The sequence below is a fragment of the Microtus ochrogaster genome, unplaced genomic scaffold (genome assembly GCF_000317375.1).
Source record: "Microtus ochrogaster isolate Prairie Vole_2 unplaced genomic scaffold, MicOch1.0 UNK135, whole genome shotgun sequence".
Taxonomy (NCBI): Eukaryota; Metazoa; Chordata; class Mammalia; order Rodentia; family Cricetidae; genus Microtus; species Microtus ochrogaster.
This window is the reverse complement of record NW_004949233.1, coordinates 289,402-308,182: the sequence shown is the minus strand read 5'-3', so window position 1 is coordinate 308,182 and position 18,781 is coordinate 289,402. Positions and strand designations below refer to the sequence as shown.

Here is an 18,781-nt window from a genome sequence, read left to right as displayed (position 1 = left end):
TGCGCCACCATCGCCCGGCTCAGGACTTTTTTTTTTTAATTCTCTATGTAGGTCTGGTTGTCCCGGAACTTGCTTTGCAGACCAGACTGGCCTTGAACTCAAAAGATCCACCTGCCTCTGCCTAACAAGTATTGGGATTAAAGGCATGTGCCACCATGTGTAGCTCAGGAGTTTATTCTTTTTTAAAATTTAAATGATTTTTTTTTATTTTATTTTATATTCCATCCATAGTTCTCCCCCTGCCCTCCTCCCTCCTCCTTCCCTTCTTCCCCCAAGTCCACCACCTATCCATTCCTAGCAACGGGTAAGGGCTCCCATGGGAAGTCAACAAGCACAGTTAGTTGGGGCAGGACCAAGCCCCTCCCCCCTGCATTAAAGTTGAGCATAGCATCCAACTGTAGGGAATGAACTCCAATAAGCTAGCTCATGCATCAGGGATAGATCCTGGTCCTATTGCCAGGTGCTTCGCAGATAGTCCAAGTTTCACCACTCTCTCCCACATATGGAGGGTCTGGTTAAGTCCCATGGAGGCCCCACAGCTGTAGGTCTAGAGTTTATGAGTTTTCACGAGATTGGTTCAGCTGTCAATCTTGGGGCAGTCTACCTGAAGAAGGCTTGCTCTTGTGGCTGAGGCAGGTGGGAGGGCGGGCTTTTGCCCTGGGGCCTTGGGCCTAGAGACTGGGCTGTCCAGCTGAGAGGCTGGTCACCCACCTCTGGTCCACTCTGTGTAGTCAAGGGTATATTTTTATCCACTTGAGAGTTAATTCATATTAACTGAATTCTCAGAATGTATTTATAATTAAAAAAAACATTTTTCTGGAGTTTTGTGTAAATCATTCTCACTGGGAACTGCATATTTGGTAATTTTGGAGGAGACACAGTCTCAGCTTTTCCTATTCATCATGTTTTAACACTAGATTTGCATACCTGGAGGTAATTCGCTGGTTCAGTTTTTGGTGTAAGTTTCTGGCCTGCCTTCACTGTGAGTGGGTGTTTAGATCTATGCTTGATATTCCCTTGGCTTTGTTGGTTTTATATCAGTTAGATGATGCTGAAGGTCAGCAATGGAGGCACTCCGTACGGATTTATGAGTAAGGAAGCTGTACTGATGCCAGCACAGTTGGGAGGTACACTACCTCTGACCTCACCAGTTGGTGTTCTGCTTGAGTTGGCATGGAAATAATGGGATGCCATAGTTGTCAGGGGTGTTGTCTTTAGAACTTGGGGAGCAGGCAATGTCTTCTGGTGGTGGGAGTTGGAGTACCAGAGATGAGTAGTGTGGTGTCCTACCTGAGGAATGGGCAGCTTTTCTGGAGGGTTCTGTACATGATGGTGTAGTTTGGGATGACAAGAGTTGGCTAGGTATGTTCAATTTATCTTTATTTTCCTTTATTTCTTAGTGCTTACTAAATCAATCTTTGTTACATGCACACTCTCTGACATTGTGTGACTTTGGTTAAATTACATATCTTTAATTAATTTTCCTAATTTTCAATGGAGAACAAAACAATATTAACCTTAATGAACTATTAAAAGGGCTCATCAAATAACACAGAGAAAGTTTTGTAATGCCCGTACTAATCCCTCATTCAACAATTGAGGCATTCGACTGATGTTCTGGATTGTCAGCACCATATTAGTGCAGGTAATTATTTAGAAAACTAAGTATATGCGGCTGTCTAAAATACACAGGTTTCTTTTTAATGCGCATTAAAATAGTGCAAGGACATGTTATGTCATCTTTAAGTTGTTCATTTAATTGAAAAACTTAAAAGCAAAACAAAGTCTAAAGCAAATTTCTTTGGCTGGGTGGTCAGAAGTCTAAAGTTGAGATGGATGTAAATTCTCCCTGCAACCTATCTCCCCAGTTCTAGCAGAGGTCCTGGGTTTGGCTCCCAGCACTCACACAAAGGCCCACAACTGACTGTAACTCCAGTTCCAGGGCATTCATGCCCTCTTCTGGCTTCTATTGGCACTGAGCATGCACGTGCTATGCAAAACATACATGCAGGCCAAATACTGACATGCGTAAAACTAAAATTTTAAACATTTACATTTAATACCATAATCAGGACATAATTTCTTCTACAGTTTTGTCCTCCCATCTGCATTGGTGACTGTGAGAGGACTGTTCATGGATGGTTGTTCTGATTACCAACCTCCATCTTGAGGGACAGAGTTCATGTCTGCTCATGTAACTTAAACCTGGGCTGCTGGACCTGGAGATGACATGGTGGCCAGGTAGGCCTTTTAGGAGCTTCTCTTGTGCTCCAGGGGTTTCTGGCCATTCCTCTCCTCCAGAGGTGAGTTTCAGAAGATCACAGAACTGCCTTTAGGGTTCCCCGAACAGAATTACAGAGCACTGGGTATTAATTTTCTCTTTCCAGTGTAAATAAAGGATTTATAATTTTATGGAAGATAGAATTGTATAACTTTATTTTCTTATATGAGGGAGATCAAAAAATCATCAATGAAACCATTTCCTAGTTGCCACAACCCTGATAATAAATCATGTTGGCAAGAGATCGTGTGACTTCCTAGAGCGTGGAAGGCTTGGCTCAGCATCCTCGGTTGCTACATTTCCATTGCCATAGCTGGAGAGCTTTCTCCCTTAAAAAGTCCCCAAATTACTGAAGTCATAGCCTTGGTACTTCTGAGAATAGAGGCATATTTGATGAATTACCTTAGCAGTTTCAGCAATATTAAGCATCTGGGAGTTAATTCTCAGAATGTTTCCTGCTAACATAGGAAAGCTGTTGGTTTGTGGCATGGCCCAGCCTCCTTCTGCTTTTAGCCTTCCCATTGTTTGTTGGTACTTTCCAGTAACTGTTGCCTCAGAAGAGAGAACAGTTTGTGAGGTCAGTTCACACAGAAACTTAAAAACTCCGGGATAACAGAAAACTTTCCAAAGGAATCCAGGTCAACTTTGTAAGACAGAGTTTCTAAAAGACTCATCATACTGCAGCTCAAGAGAGGGCTCATGTTTTTGTAGAAGGTCTGAGCAGTGTGACAGCTCAACATGGATCAAGAAATTTTCAAAAGGGACAAAGCTCATAGTAATTCCCTCAGGTAAGGAAGCTGCTTTACTGCTAACTTAGTAGTGAGTAACCAATGAGATTTTTCTCATTTTTAGAAATTGAAAAACGATTTATCAACTGTATCCATCCACAACTTCGCAGTTATGAGTTATTGAAATTAGAAATATAGCTACTTTGTAAGCAATTTCTTCTCTCTTTGTTGGTCAGCAAATGCGATCCTGTCTTTAAAATGCATACACATAAGTAGAAGTTAGAATTCTGTGAAGACTATTCACTAATATTGCTACTATATAAAGCTACTTTTCTATAGAAGGTCTTTTAAGCAGTACTCCTCAAAGTGTAATTTGATTTGCTCAGAGACACAATCTGTCATACACCTATGTTGCCAACTGAACCTCAAGAATCAGGAACTTTAGAGTTGTTTTGTCTGTGTTGAGTCACTCTGGAGTTTTTAGCAGAAAATCTTCAGCCCAAGAACAACACTTGTCAGTGATTTTACTCTTTCTAGGGTTAGAGGGAAGAAAAAAGACAACCAAACCAGAAAATAGTAGGAGTACCAAGGAGAAATGAACATGATGGATATGGCTGTAGAAATTTTACAAGAATTTTTGATACAAACAATTTTATTAAAGAATATGAACATTGTACAAATAACATAATAGGATCTAGCTTTATGTATGTGTGAACTATAAAATGCTCATACACAAACTATGTAATACTTACATGTAACAATCAAATGTATGTGACTATTAGTGAAAGCTTATTTGGACAAGTAGATAGCAAACCACATCGTATTGACAAATTCTAGGAGAAGCATAGAGTTTAAACTTGGATGCCAGAGATGGATCAAGTGTCTCTTAAATCCGATAAACATTTGAGAAACATACTCCTATTTTTTCTTAGTAATGCTTCAACTCTAAATGAAACAAAAAGTTAAAGTTTTTTCTAAAGCCAAACAGAACATGTAAGTGTATAACTCTGTAAGATTGTTTAAAGAAGTTGTAGATTTGTCCCCAAATCTACAGTTCTAGACACTATCAATCATTGGAAAGGGAAAGTTTAAAAACAGTCCGGCTCTCAAGCCTAGAGTGGTTTAGATGTAGAAACGAGATGCTGTGGGATGACAGAGAAAGAGTAAGAGCTGCAGAACTGGGCAGAGATCCACAGGCACAGGCGAGGGATCAACTCAGTGCAGGCTATTGTACAATGGAGGAAACTGCCACTAAAACAGGCAACTTGCCTCGCGACATCTCGTATGTGAGATCATACAAAAGAAGCACATTTGAGAGCCCTCTAAGTGGAGGGTGGGCTAGGAATTGCTAATGCATGGGAGAGTGATTTAGCCAGACAGTCTAAGAGACAAGTGGGAGGGAAGCCTAGCCATTAGGGAGTGTAGATCCCAGTCCTCAGAGACATCATATAGTTATTCTCAATACTCCTTCATCCATCTTGAAAATGTGATCTAATCTGAAAAAACACAGGAGATGTAGCAAAGAATCCATGCTGGCTTGTGGAATAACAAAAGACATATTTCAATTAGGCCCCTCCAGTCAACAACTGACTTCTAGAAGACATGCAAAAAGCTCTACTAATCATGTATCTCTAAAATGAGGACTATAGTAAATCTCTGCAACCTAATGAAGGGTGAAAGACTACAGTAGGTGCTAACTCAGTCATAATTTGTCTTCCTAGCACAGTGTTCCAGATTCTGCCAAATCCATGTAACAGTTGAATCTCCCTGGTAATTCTCTTTTTATATTTTATATTTTCCTACAGGCAAACGCTTCGATTCAGACATTTTCCCCAAGCCTACCATTTTTCTCCCTTCTGTTGCTGAAACGAATCTCCATAAGGCTGGGACATACCTTTGTCTCCTCGAGAAATTCTTCCCTGATGTTATAAGTGTATATTGGAGAGAAAAGGGTAGCGATAAGGTTCTGGAATCTCAAGAGGGAAATACCATGAAGACTAAAGATACATACATGAAGTTAAGTTGGCTGACTGTCGCTGAAGATTCAATGAATAAGGAGTATGGATGCATAGTCAAACATGAAAACAATAAGGGAGGAGTTGATCAAGAGATTCTCTTTCCTCCCATAGATAAAGGTATGTATACATAAGCGTAAATGTGTTTCCAGAAAACATATGTAAAAGGGAATAATCCTATTATTATAATATGTATTGATAAAAAATGAATCTTACTTAAATCTTACTACATATATTATAAACATAAAACAAGGCATGTCTCACAGAATGTTATAGGAAAAAATAGCAAAATGTTTTTAATTTACTCAGCCTCAGTTGTACTATGTAAAATATGTAAATACTAAACAAAATATTTTTTAGAATTGATGCATGAATTAAATGCAACAACATATCTAAAGGCATCTAGCCATTCAGGGCATGAAATGTTGAAATGCTGTTTCCACTTTTGCTGTCTGTACTTGATTCAGACACAAGAACAATACACACCTTTCAGAAATGTTCCACTGTGTAAAATAAACAAAACTTCCAAATTCAATGTAAATGCACTAAATTTTGTCTTTAAGTTCATTTAGTTTTTAACTGACAAGATAGTGCTCATATGAAACATTTCTATTCATTAAAAAGTAGAACTATTTGGCCATTGAAGATTTATGGCAGTCCTGAGAGTTCTGATTTTTGCTTTACATGTCACTGTTGATAGCATTCCTAATTTAAGTGTGGATGAGGCTCACATATACAACACGTTTCTGTGTTCCATGGTGAGTTGTTCTCTTGCCATTTGGGTAAACAATTGCTCTGTCACCTGCATGCCAGCTCTGAGTGAGATGTGGATGAACAGGATGAGGTAGTGACCCAGCGGCTTCAGCGGAGAGCTCGTACTCTGTTTCACATCATTTAGAATTATGTGTTATTCAGGAGCCATGTCCTAGACACAGCTAGGCAGAGGAGTGAGTAGGCAAAGACAGGTAATGGGACAGTAGCTAGCTCTCCATATGGGTGTGTTTTTGTCCTGAGTCTTGAAAGCATACCGAAGGACCCAGAATGACAGAGAAGCAGAATCCATTATGTTTCCCATGCGGTTGACAAAACCCTATTGATCTAGTAGAGAAATACACAGAGGACAACACATGGGGACATCTTTGCCATTCAGCCGTTATACGTTCTCACTAAGTCTTCATCCTCTGGAAGACTTTATTTCAGCAGCGGCCAGTGAAGTCTGTAAAGATGCCCACCTTTGCCTAGGGTTTTTATGAAGAGAAATCAAATTAATGGCAATGAAGGAAGTTGTTGTTGTTTGCCACAGCGTAGAAAATCATTACGAGAGAGTCCCCTTGTTCAGTTTCCAGCTTAAAGAGATAAAGGCAAGACAAATATACAAACTGGAAGTTAGCATAGACATTCTATTGGTTTAATTATGTTGGGACTTTGCTAGTGGTCAAGGAAAAATAAAGAAGGGTAAAGCCATTGGTGATGAATGCATGCAGAGGAGAGGTTCCCATTATTATAATTTACTTACTATGGACTCTGAAAAAAGTGTTTTCCGTGCGTGCCTCATGCAGGAAAGAAATCAAGGCATTTTTTTGGTAACAGCTTTCAGCAAAGAACTTCTAATGCTGTCTCTGAGAAGACGTTTTGTTTTGTGTAGTCTGTCTTGATAAAAAAAAAGTTAATGACATGATTATCAAAGGACATGAAGCTATCGCTAACCCTAGTCTGAGAGAGTTTAGAAACTCATAGATTATATTCTTATATTCTTAGTAACCCTATTTATTCTTTCATACCTCAATAAGCTCATGCTGGTAGAGATTTTATTTATTTTTTAGATAATAAAGTTACTAAAAGGATAAAAAATAGATTTTTAGAGCCATTAAAGCAAATCTTGAAGACAGAAAACAAACATGACTGTATTTACATTTTTGCCAAACACACCCAAATCCATTTTAATGCACACAGAACTTGTTCTTCAGTAACAATCCACAGTAAAAGAAATCCACACCTATGAGAACACTTTTAGCAGAAGAATAAGCTCAAAGAAAGGGGGTGTGCTTCTCTAATACTATTTTAAATAAGCAAGCACATTATTTTTGTTTTGTTTTGTTTTTTTAAAAAAAACTCATAGGTGCCCCTGTCTCAAGTTCCACAAAGGAAACTAGAAATATAACTTGGATTATCTGCTCATCCCCAGAAATAACTGCACTGGGACCTTCAGATATTATAGTAAAAAGAATTGAAATCTTAGCAGGTTTTCCTTTATCTCTTTTTCTTTTCTTTCTTTCTTTCTTTCTTTCTTTCTTTCTTTCTTTCTTTCTTTCTTTCTTTCTCTCTCCCTTCCTTCCTTCCTTCCTTTCTTTCTTTCTTTCTTTCTTTCTTTCTTTCTTTCTTTCTTTCTTTCTTTCTTTCTTTCTTTCTTTCTTTTACAGGGTCCTACTCTGTAGACATGGCTGACCTGGAATTTACTGGATAGACCAGGCTTGATTTCTTTTTCACAGTGCGACACATCAACACATCAAGTCAAGTATATGCAAGCCCACATGTCAACCAATATTTTGCTTATTTTTCTATTGAGCATGAATTTGTACATCCTCTCTTTTGAAGCAGAAGCTTTTCTAGTACCTATGAGTACACAAGAAAAGTGGGTCTGGGAGGGAAGTTTTAGGAAGTTTTACATTGAGATTATGATAATGGTGCAATCTTTGTAAACTTCAATGTGTTCACATGTAGAAACATCTTATATGAATGTCACCCACAGAATTACATGCAGTGCAATTAATGTTTCTGGGATTGCAAGGCTCATATTATAATGGATGTCTTTCTGTTGACATTATATTTAATATGCAAATGTGTACAAATAGGTATATGAATATATTCACACACATATATATATATATTGTGAAGTCATAGCCATAGATAGTTGACTAATGTTTGCTTTTTTTTCCCTTTAGTTGCCAACATCATTGATCCCACAGAAGCTTCTTTGAAAAGTGAAAATGGTAAGTTTTAGATTACATTGTCTTCCTCTTCATCATCTAAATATTTGAATCCACCTTGCTTTCAGTAGAAAAACAGAACAACTAAATTTTGCCGAACAGACTGAGTGACATTTATAGAAATCAGTCATTCCCTTGACATCATATTAATGTAGCAAATTAACAAATGAGAATTCAGTGAGATGCTCTGAACAACTACAAAGAAGACCCTAGTCCGTCCGTCCGTCCGTCCGTCCATCCATCCATCCTTCCATCCTTCCATCCATTCAATCAACCACCCAATCACCCCACCATCCACCCACCCACCCATTCATCCATCTATCCATCCATCCGACCACCCCACTACACACCCATTTGCTCATCATTTAATGACTGGGAAAACTGTGATATCAAGTTATTCTAGCATTGCTTATAAACATTGATAAATAAAACCAACCCTCAATTTCAATTCAGAAAACCAGACACTTAAAAAAAAAAAACTACACAGGCTTCTTTGTCTCTCCCCAGAATGTAGCTACAGAAATATGTACAGAAATGAAGAGAAAACAATGTATTCTTTATAGGATAGTTCATTTTGGAGGATAATAAATTCAGGGCTTGAGGGCAAAGGGTTGCTCATCTAGAAAAAGACGAAGTGCCACGTATCAAAAGGCATTGTAGCTGTAGTCCATGACCTGCAATTACACACAATTCAGAACCCCCCCTTTTTGTTAGTGTACAAACAATGGGTTTCATGACACCACTTTCATGCATGTGTACTTTCACTTTGCTCCTCCTTGCCCCTGGTTACCATCACTAGCCCTTCTTCTCCACTCTTGTTGGAATCCACAATTCCTCTTTCATATTTATGTATTCATAATCTCTACAACTAAGAGACATCATGCAGCATCTGTTCTTCTAAGTCAGTTTTATTGTTTTACATAATAATCTCTGGGTCCTTCATTAACGCTCAGATGATAATTTCTTCCTTTCAAAATTATTTTTAATGCTTTTACCTGAAAGGGAATTATATCTCACTTCTCATTTACCTTTCTTCCCTCCAGGACCGTCCAGTTATTCTCCCCCAGTCTCCTCCAGTCCCCAGACTTCAAAGTTGACAGTCTCTTTTGGAATGTGTGTGTGTGTCTCTGTGTGTGTGTGTTTGTGTCTGTGTGTAGTTGCAAAAATATTTAAGTAGAACCTGCGGAATCCATTTTTATTGTTTGTGTGTTTTTGGTTTTAAAGCTGACTACTCTACATTGGACAATCAATAAGGAGTTTCATCCCTAAGAGAGGCTTATTCTCCTTTCAGAAGTCAATAGTTTCCTGTAGTTCTTTGTGGGACCCCAAGTTTTCTCCTTTCTACATTAACATGTCCACTGATATTGTTGCTGTTTCCATCTTGTTTATGCAGCCCTTTCTGGGACAGATTGTTTCACAGAAGACTTCCTAGTATTGTGGCTACAGTCTGTCTTCTTCCTCTTGCGGGATGTCCCCTAGTCGTAGGTGCAGGAACTGTGATGTTGATGGAAATGTATACATCAGGGCTGGGTTTCACAGTTCATTGATCTCTGCATTGTGTCCAGTTGTCCTGTTCTGTTCTGGGCTTCATTTGGTGAAAAAGGAAACTTCTTTGGTGAGGGGCAAGAGCTACACTTATTTGTAGGTATAATGTTTAGAAAAATTGTGCCGATCTAGTAAATTGGTGGTAGTAGATTCTTTTCCTAAGGTTTATGACTTCACTAGGCTGGGAAGCTGGCTAGTTTCCAGTACCAGCTAGATTTCCACCTATAGAATTGGCCTTAACTCCAATTAGTAGTGTAATAGTGTATCACAGGTGTGGTGAAAAATAAGTTATGTAGGCCGGGCGGTGGTGGCGCACGCCTTTAATCCCAGCACTCGGGAGGCAGAGGCAGGTGGATCTCTGTGAGTTCGAGGCCAGCTTGGTCTACAAGAGCTAGTGCCAGGACAGGCTCCAAAGCTACAGAGAAACCCTGTTCCAGAAAAACTAAAACTAAGAAAAAAAAAAAATAAGTTATGTACACTTCACTAACTTCGAAATTTTTGTGTACAAAAACATGTGACAACTGTTCTCTATGGAATTTCAGAGTAACATCAATTATTCTGGGAATTGCAAGCTTTATATTTTTTAATATGGCTTCTCCAGTCTCTGCATCAATTAATGCAAACTGCATTTGTATTAATACACACACTTTCAAATAATAAGTATGAATAACTAACTAGCACTTTAATTTCTTTCAGCTTTCACAATTATTAATCCCAGAGAAAGTGTTCTGAGACATGAAAATGGTAAGTTTTAATTTATTTTTGCCTTTGTCTCATGAGAAACTGTTTTTCTACACTCTATCATCTTGCCTTCTGGCCATCTTCGGATTAATGTTAAAAAGCAAACAAACAATTAAGATAGACTGCCTGGCCAGTTAGCCTAAGGCAGCTCTTCTTTCTTTGCCTATATAGTACAGTGACTACCAGAATGTACCCAAGTCTAACATTTTTACATGTGTTATGAGGATCAAACTTAGATTGTTATGTTTTCAAGACAAGCACTTTTAGCAATGAATTTATTTCCCAAACAAAGAAACTGTCATAAAGAAGCCATGTAAGATTTTGACTATATCTTTAAAGCCTAATTCTTTCTTCCACATGGAGCCATTCAGAATTTAACTCATTTAAGTCCTACTGTGAAATTAAATACAATGAATGTGTATCATTTAATACATTGCCTGGTATAGCAATAATCACTCTACAAGTATGAGCTTTCCTTATCACTTCTATCTGATGAGATCAATCTCTCTCCCCCTACCCCCATCTCTCACACACACATTTTGTAAACTGAGACTGCTTTTTTGTTTCCCAGCCACCCAGACACAAATAATCATCCAGAAATGATATTAATTACAACACTGTTTGGCCAATGACTCAAGAGTATTCCTAGTTTGCTCTTATATCTTAAATCAATCCATTTCTATTAACCTATATATCACCATGAGGCTGTGGCCGATCAGTAAGGGCCCGGTATCTTTCTCTTTTGGCAGCTACTTGGTGTCTGCCTAACTCCATCTTCTTTCTCTATCTCTGCTTTGATTATCTGCCTTGCTATATTCTGCCCTGCCATAGATCAAAGCAGCTTCTTCATTAACCAATGGTACTATAATATATTCATGGAATACACACACACACACACACACACACACACACACACAAACATGTCAAATAATAGCCATGGTAACTCACTAGAACTTTTTCTCATTTCTTCTAGTTAATAATTCTACTGATCTGGAAGCTTGCTTGGAAAGAAGAAAGGGTATGTCTTATTGTTTGCTTACCTTTATTTTATTAGAGAGAACATGATCTTAATCTTTGTAACTTTGAACTTCTCTGATTTAAAGAAAGTCATAATGACTGGAATTGTATGATAAACTGAGTGATAGTGTACTTTGACCCATTACTTCCTAGTCAACAACTATCTTCATCCAGTATGACTTTGATTAGAGGCTACAGACTCTTTAGTAGGTTTTTTTTTCCCTCCTAGTACTCATCACATTTCGTGCACTTACAGAGTTCATTTTAGACAAAAGGCCCTTGATTTGGGTTTATGTGTATATGTTGCATACTTCATTTACTTTTCTCATACACTGTAATAGTTTCCTCCATTTTTCAGTTGTGTAAGCAAACATGAAGTCCTTTGGACATGTCACAATCCATATCTGGGGGGTGGGTTCCAACTCGGATCATCAAATGGCAATTTGATCATTACTCAGTTGTGTATTTTCCCTCTAATTCAGTGTAAGGAATTGCCTATGGTGCAATATCACATGAATTGGGAAGAACATAGACTTCAGACTGATACCTATCAGTCATTTTAACGATCAGTGTGCACAAATATGCATGAATGACTTCCACTGTGTAAGCAAAATTTTCTTCATGTGACAATGGAGAATAATACCTCAAATTCAGTTATTTCAATGAGTGTCTAGATGTCACATGTCCAGCATAGTTATCATATTTAGTAAGCATAGTGAGTAGTAGTTTCTGGGTCCTTTATCCTACATATGCACCAAAAGAAGACTCATATATTTATTATAGGGCTGACTGTTCATCCATATTCTCAAAGCCATGAGCTAAGAATCTGAGGTATCACATGAGGAATGGACCTGAACAAGGACAGAGTTTGCAATATTCAGTATTTGCGATCTCTTATGCAGAAAAAAAAATCATGGCCTTGACTCACTAAGTGGTTACTATGGTTTTCCAATTCCATCATTGTTTTAATTGATGACAACACATATTTCTTATAAAACTACAAAATATTTTGGTTCCAATTGCCCATTATAAACTAATGAGAGCCTTGAGAGAGACCGGTGAGAGTCTTGGGAAGTCTAGATTGACAAGTTCCTTCAGGCTTTTCTGAAGTCTAGAACTTCCCATGTACCCTGCTGTGCTGCTTTTCCATGAACAGCGCCTCCTGATAGCACTGCAGGCAGTGTCTACAACGCTGCAGATGCTCTGCTCTGTATTAATGTTTATATTCTACATCTGGGGTGATAGTTACACTTGGAGATGTAAAAGAGTTCTTTAAAGTCACTTCTGTGGACTAAGACTTCAACTGTACTTACTCAGTACCTTTTAGGCAAACTACCTTCCTGTGCCCTCTTCAAATGGAAATGAAAATAATTCCTTCACCAATAGCCATCAACTTATTGAAAAGATTAAAGTTTCATGGGCAAAGATGTCAGAATATTGTTTATAATTTGCTTTGTACATGATGGATATTATTTGCTTTATTTAGAAACACTGAAAGTGAAGAATTCTAAACGTATTCACCATTTAACCTTCAAAAGGATCCATCTACCCCAAATGCAATTTCTCTTTGCAGTAGTAGTAAGATTATAAATGAACTTATCAGGGGCTGTTATCAATCTGACTTCCAAGATGAGTCCTCTTGCTGGTTCCGGTAAGAGTGCTAGATGTTGTCACTCAATTCAGGTCACCAGAAAAAAAAGTCCCCTATCTGTTCTGTTCTGTCAAAAGAGCAAATGGAACTAACTACAGGATTCTCTTAGATCAGCTGCAGCTTCAAGTTACCAATACCTTGGCATTCTACACCTACTTCAGCCTGTTCTCCAAGAGTGTGGTCCACTTGGCCTTCGTTATCTTCTGTCTGTGTAGAAGAGCAGCAGTGCATCGTGATGGCCAAAGTTCATGATGGATGATGCAACAGGAGGGTCATGTTGTTTGCATCCTTTTTCTGCCCTCGATGTCTTATGAGGGTCTAGCTGGATGTGCTTGCTGCTTTGAGCTCCTCAAAGTCACATATGAGGAATTTAGTATCCTTACTATACAGATGTTTTCAACAGAAAGAGAACTGATCAACTTTACAACAAATAGTAGCCCATGAGAGCATCCAGCCATCCTGACCCATCTTCCCTCAGTGCCCAGCGACCCCCACCCCCACCCAACAGCCCAGAGCATCACAGGCCCAATGTAGACAAACTGCAACTTTTAGTCAGCCCACTTCATGTCCTTCAACCAGATAATGTCCTAAAAGCTTCTACATCATATGCTCCAAAGAACCTTATTTGAACTTGAACTCTGTGCTTTGCTTGCTAAATACAATAAAAATCATGTCTACCTTTGATATGATGTGTGCTTTTATTTGTGACAGTGACTGAAAGTTCAAGGTGCAAAGCAACACGACAATCTAGTTATGACATGCAATGCTTGTTCATAACAAGGTCCAAAACTATATTCCTAAGTTTGTCCCTAAGGTAGACAGGGCCTGAGAGTCAACACCTGGGGTTGTCTCCATGTGGACATGCACACAGCTGCACATACGTGCAATCATAGACCAAGAGTCTTATCCATGTTCTCTAGTGACATTGAGAAGATCTGCCCAGTCACCCTTCATGGACAGTCAGTCCACTTAGCTCTGGAGACCAGGTGTATGTGAACACCCACAAGAGGCCCGTCAGATTTGAGCTATGCTAACCTTCCCAGTAGAAAACAAGGTCTCACTGTGGCAACAATTGATTTTTTTTTCTGAAGACAAACATCTCATCTGGTTGAGGTCTGCTACATGTATCTACTCATGTCCTTTTCCCATTCTCTACCACCCCACCATGCAGGAATACCAGCAGGCATGGCACCTGTTAGCCATGCCTGCGTTTCTGTCAACAGAGATACTAAACAAAATGTTCTCCATGCAGTAGCTGGATGAAAGCTCAGTGAGTATTCCACACCTTTTGTCATGGGCACGTGCAAAGTTAGAGCTTCTACATTTGAATTAAAATGCTATCTAATTTTCTTGTTGGAAAGACTGTTTACAATCAGCGTGAGTCTACAAAGCTGGTTCTGTTGGAAAGCACACAGAGCCACTGCACATTTGATGAACATGAACAAGATTCAGAGATTAGATTTAAATTATATTAACTCCTCGATGGAGGAAAAGACCTGCTCAGTCGTCCTCATCAACTTAGACCATGATACCCAACATGGACAAGTTCAACAGAAGTGCCATATACAGGCTGCCCATGCATGCGTCAGCATTGTCAGGGCATAAATTGCATTTTGTTCAACTCCTTGATAGTCCTGAGTTGATCAGTCCTTTTCAGGCCGAGCTCCTGGGCCCGCTTTACAGACATGGAACTGTATCTGCAGTGGAAGAGCAGATGCAGAGACCGGAAACTGACAATAGGAGGCAGTAGCTTTGTGAGACAGTGGGTAGCCAGGACACAGGCAGTACCTCCGGTGGTCTCAGACCTCCCAGCACCCTTCTTCCGGAGTCCACCTGGGCTCTCACATCTCAGCCGTGCCAGGTGCAGGGGAGGGGGAACACTGGAGGTAGATGGTGTGCAGGCTGCTGCTCTGTGGCTGATGGCTTCATTTTCTCAGGCATCTTTGTCTACCTGCTTGGTCAATGTGGTTGCTTCCTGGAAAATGCTCAAAGTCAAACCCACCTACTCACTGACTGGGGCAACACAAAGGTTAGCTAGGGTGTTAGAAGAGGAAATACGGGCAGTTAAACCACAGCCAGTTCTGCTCGGTTTCAAAAGGCCATGGCTAGTGGAAAAAAACAAAAAAAACAAAAAAAAAAAACAAACGAAAAACAAAAACAAAACTAGTCTCGCTATGTGGGAGATGGCTGACTGTCAAACTAAAGAATTACGCTAGGGGCAGCAAGACTCCTGGGGTGCATAGGCAGCACTCATTCACTTCGGTGCAATCTGATGCCCAGGACCATACAATAGGTCTCTTATCATCCCCTTTGAATGCCAAGGAACACAGCCGGTTCTCTGTGGCTCTAACACCAGCTTAGCCTCCTGCTGTGGGACTGAGGCACCTCATTTACAGATACTGATGCTTTAGTCTATTTTAGTCAGAATATAGAAGGTGTAGATGTGCATTCTGATTCTGGTTGATGAAGATATGGGCCACAGTAATGTGCTTTATGAACGAAAAAATGGAAGTCAACTCGGTGCTACTTAGAAAGTCATCTTCCCCAAGTGTGTGTGCGTGTGTGTGCACGCGCGCGCGCACGTGTGCGCGGTGTGTGTGTGTGCAGACCCATGCGCTTACCTGTGTGTGATATCGGAAGCTGATATCAAGAACAACTGTAGGATATCAGTATGCAGTAATGAGAGGTCAGAGAACAAACGGGATGATTGTTGAGTGGACACGCAGGCCGCAGAGGAATCATGACGGCAGCTGAGATGCCCTCTCCAGGACCTCAGTGTCTGATCTCTTAATCTCCAATTTCACAGTCACATACATATACTGCCCAATGGTGTCTAATCAGCTTCTTCATATGGCTGCACTGTTCCCAGGAGAGGACGGCCCACATCTACTGGCTCCTGTCAGTACTCTGGGGGTGTTTCTCCACACTGGCTTATGGCTAGAAGCATATACTGCTCCGCTTCTGACACAAGAAATTGTCATCGAGTTTGTTCCATCAAGTTCCTGAGGTCTTATCCCAAGAACAGACCCAGAGAGTCCCTTCTACTATCCCTACCCCTGAGTACCCTTCTTGCTGCACCCCAGACTCCCTGCCAGACTCCTCGTGGCACTGCTGAGGTGGGACTGTTCTTCAAACACTGTAGATCCAATCTGTTTCTACCCAAGCTTCAGCATCACCAGGGCATGCAGTTAACTTTCCTAGGATGGCACAGCCAGTGATGGAGACTCACGTTTGCCCCTCTGGGAAGTTGAAAGTAAAATTGGAAAAATAGCTGATAATGTAAATTAAGTCATATTAAACCAAGCTAAGTAAAAATCCAGGAAAAGTGACAGCAAAGGCATTCATGCCCTTTGCAGGTAGCCATATATGTCAACTATCAGACCCCTAGCTCAGAACAAGATATTCCAGTAGGATCGTACAAAACATAGGACAGTGGTGTCCATGCCCTCAAAGCCTCACCTTCTTCCTCTCGTAACCCTACCACTCCTGGCCAAATATATAATATAGACAAAACAGTCAATTTTGTATGTTGTATTTATTATTTTAAAACTGTATAAAGAGCACATGTGCATGAGTTTAAAAACACAAGTGAAATGTAAGGAGTTAAAAAAGAAAATACAAAAGAAATCTGAGACAGGAAACAAAAAAAATACATCGTGTGAATTGAAATAAAAAGGTATCTCACTTACTACAAAATCGTTATTTCGATATATTAAGCAGTCTTTTGATTTGGATGCAGCACAAGACTGAGTTATTCATTATCGGGTCAGACCGAGACTCACGGACGAGAGCAGGCGCACAGCACGACCCAGCGGTCACAGGCAGGGATGATGTGAGTGGAGGTGGAGCACTGTCCATGAGGTATCGCCATAAATAAATCCATTAGCTCATCACAAGAGCAGTGAGCAGATCGGCATTGCACTGTCAAGGGAACCCCATCTCCACCTGCTGTCCTTGGACGCTTGCAGTGAGGGGTCTTCACACTTGGGAGAGAAAGGAGACAAATATTGAGCAGTGATGGGACCCAAGTGCTATGCTGCCTACCAGTTTCCTAAGTCTGGACTGAGGCTGACAGACACATAAAGGACAACAACATGACGACACAGGGCTTCAATGTAAACGTTTCACAAAAGGCTGATTATTGCCCGTGTGTCCAGCTGCTCTGCTGTGCTGGGTGCTGACACTGACAGGGACACAGGACTCTCGTCTGCTGCTGTTCAGCCTGAGCCAGCAACCTATCTGCTGCCCTGGCTTTGAGAACCACAGTCTGCTTCTTTCCTGGTGGCTACGGCCAGAAGTGCTGCTGCCTTTCGCTTGCTGCTTACTGTCCTTGCAGGCAGGATGTTGAAGACACTCACCAATGTCCAGGCAGGAGCTCACAGCTTTCCTATCAGAAGCACTAACACCCTTGAGATGCATCCCTGTAGGAGATGCACTAGTCTCCAGGGTACAAGCAGGTGGACCCGAGTTCAGGTCCCCATTTCATGCTGTGCCACCGCAGACAAGCTCCTCACTCATGCTCTCCACCCTACAGTGTGACATGGAGGTACCATCAATCCCATACCTCACAGGACAGCGGACCTGAAGACACTAGTAAGCGGTGGTTGCATCAAGCCAGCACCTGGCGCTGACATGCTGGTTAAGTCAATGCTCATTTTCTTAGAAATGTTGGGTCTCTGAGGATCTCTCAAACAACACAGAGTGTGAAGGCCTCCGCATGAGGAAAGTGCAGCTGTTACACACGCGCAAGCAGAACAAGCCTGGCCCTGCATGGCTGCACACCCTGAGACGCTTCCTTCAAGTTCATCCAAAGGAAATACCCACACTTAAACACTTTGCTGCAACAATTTCACTTATGAACGCTTACTTCATAGAGCAGAACTCATAGTTCTAAAAGCGGTTTCTCGCTGTCCTGTTTTTCCTCAGCTTCTTCTTCAGATCCTAGGAGGTGGGAAAGAAAAGGGAAAGCAGGGTTTTGTATTAACATTACAAATCTCTTCACTGTAATATAGACATAAAGCCATAAAATTCAATGTAAAAGATACATACTTAATCCTCAAGAGACTGACATTAATAAATTGCCATTTTAAAGTTTGACCTTAGGTTCTGTAGGGGGAAACTTCAAACACCACTTATACCTGTAGGTTGGTGAAATAGATTCACTTACGTACTAGTCAAAGGAACTAACATACCATGAGTTATTATCGGTCGCTAGCCTTTATCTCCCTCTTGGTTAAGACTTGCGTGTATCCTTTAAACCTTATTTTATATGTACAGGGGTTTTGTCTGCATGTATGTCTGTGCAGCACACGCATGCCTGAACAAGGTATTTGATCTCTGAGAACTGGAGTTACAGACAGTTTGGAGCTGCTCTGTGGGTCCTGGGAATTGAATCCAGGTCCTCTGGAATGGCAGCCAGTGAGGCATCTCTCTAGCCCCGCAGTGTATACATTCTTACGTGTAAATAATATTTAATCTAGATGTTTTTAAAAACCACTGCATGGGTTGAACCAGGGACAATGACGGCTCCTAATGCTTAAGAAGTGAGGCCAGGCGGTCATGTGACCATGTACTACTGAGCAGCTCTTCTGAACAGATGGTTTTTAGCCTTAGGTTTTTCAACAACTGAGCAAGCAGTCTAGTTCTGAAATCTCTTCCTTTGGATCTATACTAAATAAAAATACTATTTATCCTCATGACTTTTTCTCTAAAGATCAGAAATCAGAGCTACCTGTCTTGAGTTATATTTCAGTGAAATAACTTACACTCATTTAAAACTAATTTATATGTAATTTTTTTTTTTTTTTTGGTTTTTT

At 40.3% G+C, this 18,781-nt stretch overlaps 1 protein-coding gene and 1 gene segment (V, D, J or C); one reads left to right on the top strand and one right to left on the bottom strand.

The window, feature by feature from the left end:
* The window catches only part of LOC101983521, a 16,916-nt gene extending 3,269 nt beyond the window's left edge, over positions 1-13,647 (top strand). The window contains 6 exon segments of the C gene segment in view: positions 3,014-3,069; positions 4,815-5,144; positions 7,967-8,014; positions 10,253-10,300; positions 11,271-11,315; positions 13,075-13,647. Coding sequence covers positions 3,014-3,069; positions 4,815-5,144; positions 7,967-8,014; positions 10,253-10,300; positions 11,271-11,315; positions 13,075-13,217 — 670 coding nt within the window.
* Positions 13,648-16,487: 2,840 nt separating this feature from the next.
* Positions 16,488-18,781, bottom strand: part of Stard3nl (STARD3 N-terminal like) — a 43,506-nt gene continuing 41,212 nt past the window's right edge. Inside the window, exons 8-9 of the mRNA XM_005371891.3 lie at positions 17,833-17,906; positions 16,488-16,948 (exon numbers count right to left, since the gene is read on the bottom strand). Of these exons, the coding sequence (XP_005371948.1) occupies positions 17,848-17,906 (59 nt within the window). The 3' untranslated portion in view covers positions 16,488-16,948; positions 17,833-17,847. The remainder of the gene's footprint in view (positions 16,949-17,832; positions 17,907-18,781) is intronic.